Genomic DNA, 16,153 nt, shown 5'->3' with positions numbered 1-16,153 from the left:
CGAGTTTTACTTTCATGTTCTATGGCCGAAGACCGTTTTAGAACTTCCTCCCAAACAAAAAGCTTTTGAAAACAACATAACTGTATCAATCGATTCTAAAGCTGTTTGTAAATCACGGATTCTTACGCACAGTTTACATATAGACTTGATATTTTGGGGTGAAGTACCGAAGTCTAAATTTATCAAGAACATAAAGCCAGTGCGAATCACCAGTTTAGAAATCGATGATATATCTTTGAAGACAAATTATGAGTTTCCTTGTAATAAAACCGAACTTCCTGGGAAATACCACGCCGAATTACGGTCTTCAAAACGGAAAGGATATGCTCCTGATCAGATAATCGCTAAAAGTTCTAATATGAGTGTAACATGGAGTGATAATTATAATCTTAATATAGTGGATCGACAAAGTTTGAAATATTACGAAAGTGTTTCCATAGAATTTCAACAACCAGCATGTTCTATGCTAACGGACAGAATACGTATGTATGCGATGCATCGGAAAGTATCTGGTTCCCTAGCTTCGCCTCTGGAGGCCAAATACTGCGCCGAAAGATTCGCCTTCAGGAATATAAGTGTCGTTTATTTTAATTGTAGTCTTTTCGATATATTCGAGAAGGTTGTAGGTTTCTGTTTCGTCTACGAAACTATGACTTCGAAAGGAGCTGTAAGGGAACAGACGAAACTTTGTGTGTCGGCAAAGGACAACGCAGGTGAGTGAATTATTTTCTAGATATTGGTCAACTGAAATGAAATATAGCTGAGTTCTTATGGACTACATAGTTAGAGACCATGGGTTTCACAAAATAACAATGGAGAGCTAAATTTTGTTGTGTATAGATTGTCTTTCCAGCTAAAATTCAATAGCATGGACTGCTTTCAGTTTCCGTCTACCAGATCCACTCACAAGGCTTTGGTCAGCCCGGGACTAAAGTAGAAGACACTCGCCCAAGGTTCCACGCAATGAGACTGAACCCGAAACCATGTGGTTGAGAAGCAAAATTCCTACTACACAGCCACGCCTGCGGCAACAAAGTTCAAAACCTCCATTCTTATTCTGTGAAATATAAAAAAGAATTCCCTGTAACCTATTTAATTTGAAAGCTTTTCCCTTCAAAAGTCTAAATTTCCAATTCTCTTTTTCTTAAAAAAAATATGGCTGCCAATAAAACATCTAATATCACTATAGCAAAGCTTTCAAAACATCTTCATTAATCAACTAAGAACAATTATTAATTAACTCTTTTGTTATTCTTTTATAATGAAAATGATATTGACATTGTAAGCACTAATTTGCAACAGAAAATAACCTGCAGACGTACTCTCGGTGATTGGTTCGTTGTTATTTTAATTATCAAATTACAGTAATTAATGACTTTAATAATTATCTCTCCATTGTCTCCGACATGGATTTAAAATTACATTTATGAATGTCCTGAAGAGCAAATATCTGAGAATAGCGTCTCCGTGTTGGGAAATTATAAATAGATTGAATATAGTACAAAGTTTATCAGGAGTTCTCTTGAAATATTAAGATCATAAATGTACATTGTGTGTGGTGGGGTGCATTTAAGTTTTATATGTTTGGTGGGGGGGCGATTTGCGTATGTTTTAATGACTTAGTCTTCTCAAAATCATTGGTCTTTCTCCCGCCAACTGGACGACTGTCACCGTCTTTTGCTAGAAGCTCACTTTGACGCTGTTGACGGAGATAACTCTGTATCTTCACAGACCTGAATGGTTCGCCTCTTAGGCTTTCTACCTCGTAGCTAAGGGTTTGGAAAACTCTTGGTCAAACGCCAGAACTACATCGTTATTTTGTGGCTTTAATAACATAATACACAAGCGAAATATTTCATTATTTTTCTTCTGGTTACTTCGTTAATTTTGAAGTATATCTACGCCTATCTACAAATGATTCCCTCGATAAAGACCTCAAACACCACATTTGAAAATCTTCAAGTCTGTGTGCATGGTTAGAATATCGAGAATGGTACTTCTGGAAAGAAAGGTTACTTAATATCGTGGCACCTACTAGGAATAAAAGTTGGGGTTAGAGGTAGGCGAGGTTTTACCGATCCCGCGATGCAATATGAGAAACAAAGTCCATCCAAGCACTATTTTAACTCAGAACGCAAACGTCCGAAACTGTTTCACTGCTTCCACTAAAAAAAAGAAATTCTTGTTTGGTGACACATCTAATCATTGTGAGAATTGATCCTGGAATATTTCTGATACTATATCTTCTTCATATTTAGTAGAGCAACCCGTCTGATGATGAGCTATGTCTCATGCGGTCCGCTTCCCGAAGAAGGTTACCCATACTTGTTCCACACAGTTGCCAGACCTGCTAGAAATACTCTCCAAAATCTTGTTCATATCACATCCATTCTTCGTTTTATTTAGACAGCGTATATAGAATTTCATTAACTTATGTCCTTTTATTCTAAGGCGTTTAAATGTGGTTTAAATATTTGGCTGCAGTTTCAAGTATGTAGAATGACCACGTACAGACCCCCTGTTGGCTCGTAAATTATGTCGTCTGCGCCGTACATACATCGTATGTAACATTATATCGCTTGTTATGCGACGTTACCCTTGTAGTCTGCACCGTATGTGTGCTGTCAGCGGTATTATGTATGTGTGGTATGCACCATATCTGTGTCGCCTGCTATGTTGCTAGCATGTTCAAGGAAATACCAGCAGAGATTTTGAAAGAAAGTACAGGAGAAAATCAAATCAAATTCGTTGATATTAATTCTAATAATAAAATAAATAGCAGTCTTCCTTATTTCGACAGAATTTTTTTCCTGGTATTCTTTCTTGTGTTGCATTATTAACTCTCGTAAGAAAGGAATAACGAGGAATTGATTCTTTCGCTAATTCCCACGACATGGGTATCGATTCTATCGAAGGAAATTAGTTACGCCTTTCGTGGTAGCAATAAAGTACGAAAGACAACGGGATCGAATAATAACGGCAGTGCATGGGTCAACTCATGCGTGAATTTATATTCCCTAATTCTCTGACGCATACTTTTTCTTCACAAATGCATACGCACGCACACACACACACACACACTCACAAGTAAACGTATTCGTCTCTACGGACATACACTATGGCACGCATAAAATTACACAGACACATTGTTACATACACCTACACTTACCTTCACACATATATACAAACACAGATTCATAAACACTTCCTGACGAATATATATATATATATATATATATATATATATATATATATATAAACGCACATACATAAGCTCGCAAAAAACATACACACTCCTCAATTTTCTCTTTCCTTCTACCCCTCTCTCTCTCTCTCTCTCTCTCTCTCTCTCTCTCTCCTTCTCTCTCATTTCTTCTCCCTCTCTCTCTCTCTCTCTCACACACACAAACACATTCTCACTATCTCATATCTACATTCAAACTCATACCCATGCAAAGTACATGAAAATACACTAATGCATACGTTTACGTGTGTGTGTGTATTGTACACACACATATATATGTGTGTGTACAACACACACACACACACACACACACACACACACACACACACACACACACACACACACACACACACACACACACACACACACACACACACACACATATATATATATATAGCTGTGTGTGTACATACAGACAGACACACACAACTCTCCCCCTTTAAACTACAGCATACTAGTGGCGTGCACCACTTATATATTTCCAGGAGTGACAGCTTCTATTTCTCTGTCTTACAAAGTTTGGAAGAAGTGCCTGTGTTAGTAGTTATAATTCAGACATAGACACACCTACCCTCTCCCTCCCCACTCTCTCTCTCTCTCTCTCTCTCTCTCTCTTTCTCTCTTTCTTTCCTTTCCTCTCGTTCGACCCTCCTCCATTAACTCTGGCCACACAACGACAATAATACTGACACACATCTAATATACGTAGTTTTGTATAGCTTTTATCAATGGAGGCCCAATTGAATTAAGTTCATCGTCTGCTTTCTTGGAAATGGAAATAAGCTTCGTCGGTGTTCTGATTGGTCAATACATCGCTTATTCACACACACACATATATATATACGTATATATATATATATATATATATATATATATATATATATATATATATATATATATATATATATATATAACTGATGTGTGTGTATGTATGCTCATATATGTATGCCTATACATCCATATATATGTATGCATGCGTGTTTGCATATACGTATGTATGCATGTATTGTTGCATATGTAGATATACGACTCATACACAATTGTTTAATATAGCATATATATATTTATTTAGTTTCGTCGTGAAAGTAGGCGCCTCCATGATAAAGCACGAGGCTAATATAATACACTAATTCAATACTAATGTGGACACGCATGGGTTAGGTGTGTTGAGCTCCCGATTATACAGTCGCAAGTTCAATTCCTGAATTGGGTGGCACGTTATGTCCTCCCTTTATTTCCCGTTGCTTAAGTCCACTAGGTTGAAAATTAGTAACAACCTAATGCTGGTATGGCCCTCGCTCTCACCAGCTATTACAACTTCGAAGTGCCATTACGTTAAACCAGTGGTTCCTCAACCAAGGTCCTTGAGACCCCTGGAGAGTCCACATAAGAATTTTACGGGTCCATACAAGCAAAGTATCTAGTAAATTGAGAATCCACTGTGATATATTTATTGCGAGAAACAGCTTAGCTTCTGACTCTACATAATTCAACATGTTTTCGGTCACTGAAACATGTTCTCACAGAGAGTGTTGCTACAAACCTATAATAGTGGTCGTGTGAAAAACAATGTAGGAATCTTGAAAGAAGTATCTATAAACTAGTGGCTATGGATGGGAGTGGGGTCCACCAGAATAAAATCGCTATCAAAGGGGTTCATAGATTAAAAATGGTTGAGAACTACCACGTTAAAGAGTGAAGAGCCGAATGATGTCTGTGTCTCCACAGGCGCCTGAAACAACTAACGAAAGCATTGCACATACTGCCATATTATAATAACTTGAGAATGACGACTATGTTTATAGTAACCCTTTCTACTAATGGGCACAAGGCCTGAAATTTTGTAAGGAAGGATTAAATCGATTACATCGACCCCAGTGCTCAACTGGTACTATTTCATTGACCCGGAGTTGAACTCGATGGAACTTAAACTCAAAATATGAAGACAGACCAAATACCATTATGCATTTTGTCCGGCGTGCTAACGATTCTGCCAACTCGCCCTTTTATAATAATAACAATCCTTTCTACTATAGGCACAAGACCTGAAACTTTGAGGGCGGGGGAATAATAAATTTAAATGTTGAAGTGAATCTAACGGTTTTTGTATGTTATTTTAAATGGCTTATAAACACCTTCCACGCTGCAATTGTTTTCGTTCCAGAATACGATCTCAGATCAGGTCACTTGCTATGCAAGTACATCTCCGTAATATATATATATATATATATATATATATATATATATATATATATATATATATACAAAAAGTGAAACAAGAACGCAACAGACGATAATAAAACATCCGGACAAATAGACGATACAAAGACAGACAGAAAAAAACAAGGACGGGTCATTCGTAGCCTTCTCTCATCAGTCAAGTTTCCAGGTCATCCTTACGGTTTCGGCCAGTTATGGTATATACATACAGATATATAATCACAATTATTTCGTTTTTAGCAATTATAATCTTAAATAGAAAATACTTTCAAGACAACGAAAAAAACTTACAAAAATAGTATAAATACATGCATTTATTTTATTATTTTTATGTGTCTACGAGCAAATATTGTACCATTGTATGTAATTAATATTAACGATTGTCTCTTGTCTCGATTTTTTTTTTTTTTTTTTGCAGTACTAACATTTTAAATATATCTTTTTCTTTCGCAAAAACTTGTTTCAATTTCATAATAAATAAACAAATAATATTACTTGTGTTTTTTTTCTGTCTTCCTCTTCTTCTTTCCCCTACTTCTCTGGCGGGAAAAAATGCTTGGTGAGTGGACATTTTGACTAAGTATTTTCACAAAAAAAAAAACTACCGCACATCGTTCATATATCCTGATATTATGATATCTATATATTTATATCAAAAAGGAATTGTACGAGCTGAAATGATCTCTTTATTTCTTTACTTATTTGCATATTTATTATTTTGGCTAAATGTTTTATGCTTTACTACAACTCCACATCTGCATGAACGCTGCTTTGCTGTTCACGTGATCACTGCCGCTGGCTTTTTTCAGCATACACACCAACATCTAGCATGTGAGCACTTTTTATCCCCTCTTTTCTTTGCTATTTGTCTATTTATTTCTTTGTTTAAAAAAAAAGTCACAGAAATTTTTCAGTAGCCTGAAGGAAAAGAAATACTTTCATTTCTTCTTTATTTATCTGTAAAATAAAGAAACAACTAGAGTTGCTTTACAATAAGATCTATCAAAATATCATTACTCGACGCAATACTTTTTGTATAAATTTGTGTATAACCTCAACCTTTTAATAAAAAAATAATAAAACAAATTAACTGAAGGGAAAATGGATTGTAATAACTTCTCCGTAAATTTTATGTAGTTTCTTAAATGTATGGTGTATATAATTTTAAAGTTTTTCATAAAGAACGCGTTTAAAAAAAAATCATGAAAGAATTATCACCCTTATCTACATTTAATCGAATAGAGTTTCCCAACGTTTTTAGTCATGGAGAATTCTCGAAACTCTTTCCATGTTTCATGGAAACCCTACATAAATATTATTATATATCTTTACATTTTTTTCTTTCTCTTTCATAAAGCTGAATTTTATGCGATTAAACAAATCCTAAAACTGCCTTTAAAACTGTTTCGCAGTCTAAATTCATTAGAAGCTATAAACAAGGTTTAAGAAATCCCATCTTAACTAAAACCCAATTTTATACCAAATCCCCTTATAATCAGTGTTTTTTAAACCATGAGCATAGTGAGCAGTTGCCCGGAATCCCCTCGAGTGTGAGGGTCCAGAGTGATCTGTATACGATGCTGTAGGCTGTCACAAAATAAATATAAGACCCTGTGCTTAACTTTACCCAAGAGCTTATTGTTAAAATAGTCCTGCCTTTAATTCCCTATTAAAACTATTTATACTTTAAGGTCCTCTTACTAGCTTCGGATACCAGGGCTCCCTTACCTTAGGGTCTATGGCGTGTGCATTTTATAGAATTACAGATATAGAACTAAACACTAAAGTGATGTTAAAAATGCGCTTGCAAACAGTCTGAAGAAGAGGTTGCGCCTCGTTGAAACTCCAGAGTATAAGGTGGCGGGATCGGTTTAAACAAACTTCTGCACTCTATGTTTGCATTGAGTACTCCTGATAATTACCCAAGTGAAGGCGCGTGGCTCAGTGGTTAGGGCATTCAGCTCACGATCGTAAGGTCGTGAGTTCAATTCCCGGCGAATTAACAACAACAACAACAACAGCAGCAACAACAACGACAACAACGGATCGCGCAAACCATCGTCGGGTAGCGTTAATTTCTTAAAAACCCAGTACTCACCTTAGGGTCTCGTATGGGGGTGTCACTTCCTGATGCGAAACCCGGCTCCCTTAAAGTAGGTTGCGAAAATCATTAGTAAGATATTAGTCCTTCCTTTGAAGTGAAAAGGAATAATCACATCTTAATGGACCCCGCTGGTTATCAAAAGTCGACTAAGGCATACAAACACTAAGCGCTTTGGGGTTAAGACAATTTATTACACGCAACACATTAGCATGTAAATCTTATCGCAAAAATCCCGTAAGTATTTTATCTCAGCCTGACCCTTCTTTTCATCTGTTCCCTAGCATTTGTACTTCCCTTCAAACACCTCTCTCTCTCTTCCTCTCTCTCTCTCTCTCTCTCACTACATCTGTCTGTGTGTAAATATATATATATATATATATATATATTATACATGCATATACTAATATAGCAATGTATTAAATCTGACTCCCTCAAAAGCTGTGATTTAGCTACCACATGTATATGTATACACAAGCATGCGTGCGCGCGCGTACACACACATGCAAATTACCTGCGCCATAAATGTATTCTATTGGTTTTTGCATATGTGCAAGTGTCACATTCTGCTGGAGATAGAGTAACTGCTGTGCAGATAACACCTGTTAAGATAGGAACACGTCTGCATACATCTATCCGCTGCTCTCCAGACGATCAAACTGTCTTTTCCTTAATGGCATATCAATTTTATTTTATTGAATTCTTGATTCTTTAGGTTATCTCCCCTTCTCATTTGAAGTTGGTCCCAATTGTCACCAAGCGATTGTTCTATCGTGTTTGGAAGAGGAAATGATTTCAATAACTCATGCATTTAATTTATCCTGTGTGGTATTTAGCATACTCTTATTCGTGTGTGTTTGTGTGTGTGTGTGGATAGATAGATAGATAGATATGTGTGCGAGTGCATCCGACGTCATTTCGGTTTCACTTCAAAGTCCCCACAAATCCACATCAAGAGGCATTATAGAGCTACATCAATCAGCAAGCGAGCTGGAGGTAATACATTCGCCCACCTAGCAACCAGACTATCTCGTTTTACTTCCTTCGTAAATGATATCCTCCCAATAACCGGATGTTTCCGTTACTAGGTGACAGAATGTACTCGTGCATTGGAAATAGGTTTTGAGAGAATAATAATAATAATAATAATAATAAAGCTCTTCAATAATCCAATATTCGCTGTCATGATAAATAGGAAAATGGGCAGAAACAGTAACAAGCTGATCTGTTGTTTAGTCTTGACAACACCTCACCACACATCACCCCTCGTTCTCACTCTCGCTCTCTCTCTCAGTGAAAGTTCGTTAAAGGTTGCTGTGTTCACATTCTCAGATACTAACCTGAAGCCATTGTATGTAGGACAGCACAGGCAGTGTGTGTGTGAGAGAGAGGGAGAGAGGAAGGAAGGAGAGAGAGAGAGAGATTTCAAAGGCACCACTAAGCAATTTAAAAACGAGTTTTTTCCCCTTTTATCAAATAATACTTCATCTTCACACGAACCTCTTCCGTAATTTCTCACACAGATTAGATAGATAGATAGATAGATGTGTGTGTGAGTGTGTGTGGACTGGTGAATTTAGAATGTATGTATTCCATCAGAAGTTTCTTAACTGTCAACTCAGTCTTACATTTCTGACTATTCAAGCAATTGTTGAAAAGTAGGAGCGTGACATTGTATAACGAAACATATTCGAGAGCATGACAAAATGATTCATTGGCACGTAGGGATTTGATTGTCGAAAATCTGTTGCAAACGGCATCATATTTTCATATATACAAGAACATGTGCAAAAACTCCCTTTTTTTAATTTTTTTTGAAACCACATGGTGATTCAATCGACGATATTATTTCTTTTGTAAATATTTTTTTGTTTTTACTAACTTTATATTTTTTATTCCATTACTTGTTTCAATCATTGGACTGCAGCCATACTAGGGTACTTCCTTGAAGGGTTTTGTTGAACAAATCGACACCAGTGCTTATTTTTAAGTGTCCGTTACTTATCGATATCCATATCGGGACGACTGCGTTAACGACCATAAACACAGAGCACCGTTTTTGAAATAGTGGAAGCATAAGGACATATCTATAAATCTATAAAATATAAGACACACACATACTTCGAGCTTCGGCGCAGTTTCTGTCTGCCTAAATAAGAGTAAGAAACAAAAGATAAGAAAATAAAAATAATAAACCCTGAGGCTGCTTAAAGATTTTTGCACTGAACCTGCATGACACTGCACTTCCCCATTCACAATAATATGTCGTCAGAATATTGCTGAGAAATGAATTGAAGAATTGAAACACCTGCTGGAGAAATTTGGGTTTGTTGTAAAATTAACAAATGTTGCAGGCTGCATTTGTTTGGCAAAGGATTCGAGCTGTGACCTTGTGTAGGACCTGAAGCTACTATATCGTGAAAATCGTTTTGGGCATTTAAAAACATACAAAAACTGTTTGATACACCTTAGATTCAAATCTTAAAGTGTCCAAATTTTTATCGCAAAATTGTCATCCACAGTTCTACCGACACAGTTCCATTGTTGCTGAGAAAGTATATCTCACAATTGTGAGAGGAAAGTTTTGACAATTCAACAAAATAGATGAAAAGTGAATTTAATAATTTTTGTGCGCACACACACACACACACACACACACACACACACACACACACACACACACACACACACACACACACACACACACACACACACACACACACACACACACACACACCTCCCTTACATCCAACAGAAGGCATTTGAAACAATTCTGGAAAGTTAGTTTTTTTATCTCTCCGTATATACAACAATCCTCCTTTTGCTCTGTCCAGTTATTGTTGCTGTTGTAGCTTTTGTTGTGTTTAATGTCAGACAGGTCTGACCTGATCGAGCAGATCTTATGATCAAGGCATTCCAACCATCGTCATTCAATCTTATTTTTAGGTATATTGCTTTTAAAGATCATATTATTCAACACGTCTTTCTTTTTCTTAAATTGCTAAATTATGATTAAAGTGAAGTTTTGTCCAATATTTCTAGAAAGCCGAACGGCACATAGTGGCTCACCGTTCACTTAATCAGTTATTTTCCCTGATGTAGTAGGATGAAATATCTCGAGGGGTCACCCATGTCTACCAAGTTTCAAACATCAGTTCTCTTTAACATTTTTCTCGCCCTTTCACTATGAGAAGGAGATATAGAAATACCATTCATTATAATTGGGCTTCCTATTTCAGTTTCAGTATGTTTTTTTTCTTATTCTTTGTGTTTTCTCTGTTACAGTGAATCACTGTAGACGGTAACTGGAACAAGTGGTCTTCATGGGCTACATGTACCACCACATGTGGTCGTGGGAAACAGAATCGGTTTCGGCTCTGTAATCAACCTCCTCCATCAAAAGGAGGGCGTTTCTGTGTTGGAGAACCTGTAGAATGGAAAGATTGCTTCGTAAATTGCACCAGTAAGTTGTTGTTGTTGTTCGTGTGTTTTTGCTTTCTTTGTTGTTGTTTGACCTGATCGAGGAGTCCTGCGATCAAAGATATTCCAACTGTGTCGATTTCATTTTAATGGGTTTTTTCGTGCTCCCAACCACAATGGTTCCTGGTTCAGTTCCACTGCGTAGCACCTTAGCCTCAAGCCAACCAACGCCTTATGAATAGATTTGGTAGACGGAAACCGAATGAGGCTTGTTGTGTGTGTGTGTGTGTGTGTGTGTGTGTGTGTGTGTGTGTGTGTGTGTGTGTGTGTGTGTGTGTGTGTGTGTCCACTACTGCTTAACAGTCGGTGTAGGTATGTTTGCGGTCCGCATTGGTATGTTTGCGGTCCGCGTAACTCAGCGGTTCAGCAAATGAAACAGATAGAATAAGTACCAGGCTTTAAAAAAGTTCTGGGGCTGATTCATTCAACTAAAATTTCTCGAGGCGGTGCCCCAGCATGGCCGCAGACTGAAGTAAGAAAATAAAGTATGAAAAGATATACTGTACTTAGGATTACTTTATCCAATGCATTTGTAATTGTTGTTTAGCCCTAGGCCAGGCCAGGCCAGTTCCAGGAGGATGATGATTAAAATTATTGCATCTGTAATCATCCAGTCTTTTCTTCGTATGTTTCTTTCTTTTTTTTGTTTGTTTTCTGTTTTTGTAGTTATATCCCAGACTGCGGTGTGTCGTTTCGTTTTATAAAATGTTATGTTTTGATTTAGTTGGACATTTAACCGCTATTTCTAGCAGATCGAACAGCAATCATTTAGCGTCTCTCACATAATTGTTAAACCTCTATCACACGCGCGCGCGCAGACACTCACACGTTTTGTGTATTAATTCCAAAAAGAAAAAAGTAAAAGCAAAAATGAAGATGGAACAGGACCCGGTTGCCGAAGTCTTCAGTTCTTTAGTTTCGCTTATGCCAAGGCTTAAGTGGGGAAGCGAGGAGGGGCTGTGAAGATTGAAAGTGGCGGAAAGGGACGGAGAAATTGCTGTGTTTAATAAAATTTAAGATGGTTTAAAACTTTTTACCTTGTCCAACAGACACCATGATGAAGAAAGAAATTCAATGGATGCAAACATGTTTTTGTTTTGTTTTCGTTTTTTTTTTTTGTTCATTAATAAAGATGGTATAAAAAGTTCATTTGAATTATTTTGATTTAGAGGTGAAAGAGATTCAGGTGTGTTCTTTGCTTAAGGCCTTCTAGCTTATGTCACATCTCGACTACAATATGAAGAATATATTGCGGATGAGAAGTATCAATTGTTTTGTTCGAGATAGACAGACAGACAGTTACGATGGTTATTAAGCGAATTAATTAAGTGAAACTGTTTCCAAAGTTAATCGAAACCGCATCACAAAATTTGAATTTTTTTTTTCTTTTTCCAGAAATAGTTTAACATTTCATTCTTTCTGTACTTTTCTCTTCTTTTTGTTTCCCTCATTTCATCATTTATTTATCTATTAAGGCATTGGTCTGTCAGAATCGGTAGCGCATCAGAGAAAATGCTTTGCGGCATTTCTTTCGACTCTTTACGTACTGAGCTCGAATCCCATCGAAATCAACTTTTCCTTTCATCTTTTTCGGGGGTCAATAAAATAAAGTACCAACCAAATACTAAGGTCGACGGAAAGGACTATCCGCCCACTGCCTAAAATTGCTGACCTTGTGTCAAAATTTGATACAATAAAGCAGCAAGCTGGCAGAATTATCAGAGGCTCCGAACAAAATGTTTAGCAGCACTTACTCCGATTCTTTTACGTTTTGAGTCTAAATTCCACCGAGGTCGACTTTGCCCTTCATTCTTTCGGGGTCAAATACGTGTCAAGTACCGATGCAACTGACTTACTCAAATTTGGTGACCTTGCGCCAAAATGAGTAAGATTTATTTATTTATTTATGTATTTTTTTATTTTTTTATTTGCAGGAACGACTCCGAAGACTCCATTGAAGCCAGTGAAAACAAACGGTTCGTGTGTTTGTGGTTGTGTTTTGTCGAATCAGACAGGTTTCATTACAGCAACGGAAGAATGCTCAGGCCTCAGTATATGGTTTATCAAAGTCGCCCGCCACCATCGGATTACGCTTCTGTTCCAATACGCCAACCTTAGATCATCGACTCAGTGGATTAAAGTACGAGACGGTTTGGCAACGAATGCCAAACTTATAGCGTTCAGTGAGGTTGAAGGAATTCCCGACTCGGTGACCTCTTCGTCGAATGACATGCGCGTTGAATTCAAAACATCATCATCACGCGATTCATCGTCTTCTCGAGAGATACAGCAACAACTGACCGACGATGGCAGATTTGGACAGTCTTACCTCTACGGTTTTGTGGCTAACTACACAATATCAGGTATGCCAAGAAATAGTTTGTTTTGTTTAGTTTTTCTTTTTATTGTAGTATTGACGGAGAATCAGACAATAACAAAGCTCTCCTCCCCCATTTTGCCCCACCCTCGCCTTCTCCTCTCTCTTTCTCTCTCTAGGTTCTTCTATTTCAGCTGGTTTTCAGTTGTAGCCGAGATTTGCTCGTTTCTGGTACAATTTTGTCGACTTGGAACATCGACAAAATTATTGCTACTGGGAATCGTGCCACCGCCTCTCTTTGTCCAGGAAAACCAGCAGTTAAAGGATGCATATTTTTCTCTTTAACTAAAACTTCTACTTTAACTAAACTTCTACTCTAGGCACAAGGCCTGACATTTGGGGGAGGAGGATAATCGATTACATCGACCCCAGTGTTTTACTGAAAGGCAAAGTCGACCATCATTATTCATAATTTCATTCGTTTCTTTTTATTTTTTTTTCCTTGCTTTATTTCCTTTTTATATTTTTATTTCCTCGATTTTTTCTTTTGTATTCTTTTGTGCTGTATAAACCTCTATATTTTGCCCCTTGTGGGTAATAAAAAAACAAACGAGGACGTTCGTGTTGCCTTGGCGGAAGTTTGCGCCCTCTCAGTGCTCTGGTTTTTATGTTCTTTCTCCTTTTGTAATCTGTCTTTGCAATGTCCCTTTATCTGTTTCCCTTATAGCAAGTAATTTATAATCATCACTGTTATTGTTGTTGTTTCAAATTTTGGTACAAGGCCGGCAATTTTTTTAGGGGAGAGTTTAATCCATGACGCTCAGCTGGGACTTTATTTTATCGACCCCGAAAGGATAAAAAGGAAAGTTGACCACGGAAGGATTTGAACTCACAAGAATCAATTTTGCCTTTCTTCTTTTCGAGATCAATACTGGGCTCGATGTAATCGACTTCCCCCTCCCCTCAAAAACAACTGGCTCTGTGCCAAAATTTGAAACCATTCTTATTATTATTGATTATTAATTATTTTAAATTATTATTATTATTATTGATTATTATTGGTTATTGATTATTATTGGTTATTGATTATTAATTATTATTGATTATCAATTATTAATTGTTATTGATTATTAATTATTATCAATTATTGACTATTAATTATTATCAATTATTGACTATTAATTATTATTGGTTATTATTAATTATCAATTATTATTATTGCAGCTATCAATACATCTGCTGCCGCCGCCCTTGTTCCGCGTTCATTGATGGTAAAAGAACCCGAATGGGAAAATACTATTGTTGCTGTTGGCATCATCATCTGCGTTATGACCCTGGTCGCAAGCGTTGGCTGTGGCATCTACCATCGTTTCTACGGCCAACAATGGCATAAATACACCGTCGCCTCACAAGGGGATAACAGCCCGTATCACGTCAAAAGCAGTGCTCCCAGTAGCCCGACCAGTGCTGCCGGAAACGCTACCATTGAACATGATATGGAAGCTCCGCTCACACAATCAGTAAGCACCAAGCGCAAAAAGCAAGACAGCGGCACACCAGTGCTCGCTTCGCCACACACGTCAGTGTCCAGCGCTTCAAGCCTTTTGGGGCACTCGCGGAAAATAGAAACCAAAGCCGAAGTACTGTCACCGGCTAATCTATCTAGCCCCTACACAACACATCCTAAAGACCACGGTCCCACTAGCCTTAATTCGAGCCCGTCATCAAAAACTCGCTCACCTAAAGTCCATCCAGTGGATTACAAGGGCAAAAGAAAAGGTTCCTCTACCGACAAAGGCTCGAATCTCGATTTAGGCGAACGCATCGTACCCGGTTCGTCAGGGACGCCATCTTCTTCGCAGGCTAACAGCAACATGCCACTAGTGAAATCCCCCGCCAGTATCACCGATACCTCATCAACTAAATCAACAAAAAGTGATATGGATAAAGTACAAAAAAGAGATAAATCAAAACACTTCCGGCTTCCTACGCCGAAAGGAAGTAATAGAAACTCTGACGGTATTCCGTTAATGACTCTACAGGAGAAGTCAGATTATGATCTCAAGACTTTATCCCGAAGTAGCAGTCGGGAAGATTCCATGCACTCGGGTAAAAATACCACAACGGCATTTGTCGGTGGTGACAGTAAGCCGAAACGGCCAACTAGCCTCGTGAAAGAGGACCATAGCTTACCTTTCAAAAAAGCCTCGCCAATGGCGGCTAAAAAGAAACCTCCATTGGATTATAGTCCAAGACTGCTTGATTCGCAACGTAATTCAAAACCAGACGGACAAAGTCCAGAACTTTTAAGAGGGGATAAAACCCCAAGAAGTATGACTCCTCTGAGTGTTAGAAGCTTAAAAACTCTTTCTCCGACTCGTAGTATACTAACTTCATCGGATGCGACATCAGAGGGCTGTGAACTGGAATATGATGACTTTATAATGGATGATCCTTTCTCTTACTTTGATACAGAAGACACTCTCAAGCTTCGATGGCAGGGTACAGAAAAGATAGGAACGTTAAAACCATCGGATTCTACCCTGACGTTTGATTAAATTTATTGTCCCACTGTCCAAATATGTCTCGTTGTTATTGATATTTATTTCATTGAAAAAATGTTATTGGTTTCATTTATTGATGTATGGCCACGCTGGAATAGCACCAATCTGTATAACTTACAAACGTTTTCACCACAAAAACACAATACATCTTTTTTCAGAATCGTTAGCACGCTGGACGAAATTCTTAGTGGTATTTCGCCTGTCGCTCCGTTCTGAGCTTAAATTCC

General features: G+C 37.6%; 1 protein-coding gene across 3 annotated transcripts in view; it reads left to right on the top strand.

Moving 5' to 3' along the window:
• The window catches only part of LOC106872414 (uncharacterized), a 161,027-nt gene extending 145,085 nt beyond the window's left edge, over nt 1-15,942 (top strand). For 2 of the 3 annotated variants that reach the window (XM_089361443.1, XM_089361444.1), the window contains 4 exons: nt 1-713; nt 10,864-11,028; nt 12,980-13,408; nt 14,587-15,942. The exon at nt 1-713 is cut by the window's left edge and continues 262 nt beyond it. In XM_089361443.1, coding sequence (XP_089217569.1) covers nt 1-713; nt 10,864-11,028; nt 12,980-13,408; nt 14,587-15,920 — 2,641 coding nt within the window. In that variant the 3' untranslated portion in view covers nt 15,921-15,942. The remainder of the gene's footprint in view (nt 714-10,863; nt 11,029-12,979; nt 13,409-14,586) is intronic. The other variant, XM_089361445.1, reaches the window with a different exon arrangement.
• Nucleotides 15,943-16,153: the final 211 nt, after the last annotated feature.

The sequence above is a fragment of the Octopus bimaculoides genome, chromosome 13 (assembly GCF_046866305.1).
Source record: "Octopus bimaculoides isolate indiv1 chromosome 13, ASM4686630v1, whole genome shotgun sequence".
NCBI lineage: Eukaryota > Metazoa > Mollusca > Cephalopoda > Octopoda > Octopodidae > Octopus > Octopus bimaculoides.
The sequence above is the reverse complement of the archived record's forward strand: the minus strand, read 5'-3'. Positions and strand labels throughout refer to the sequence as shown.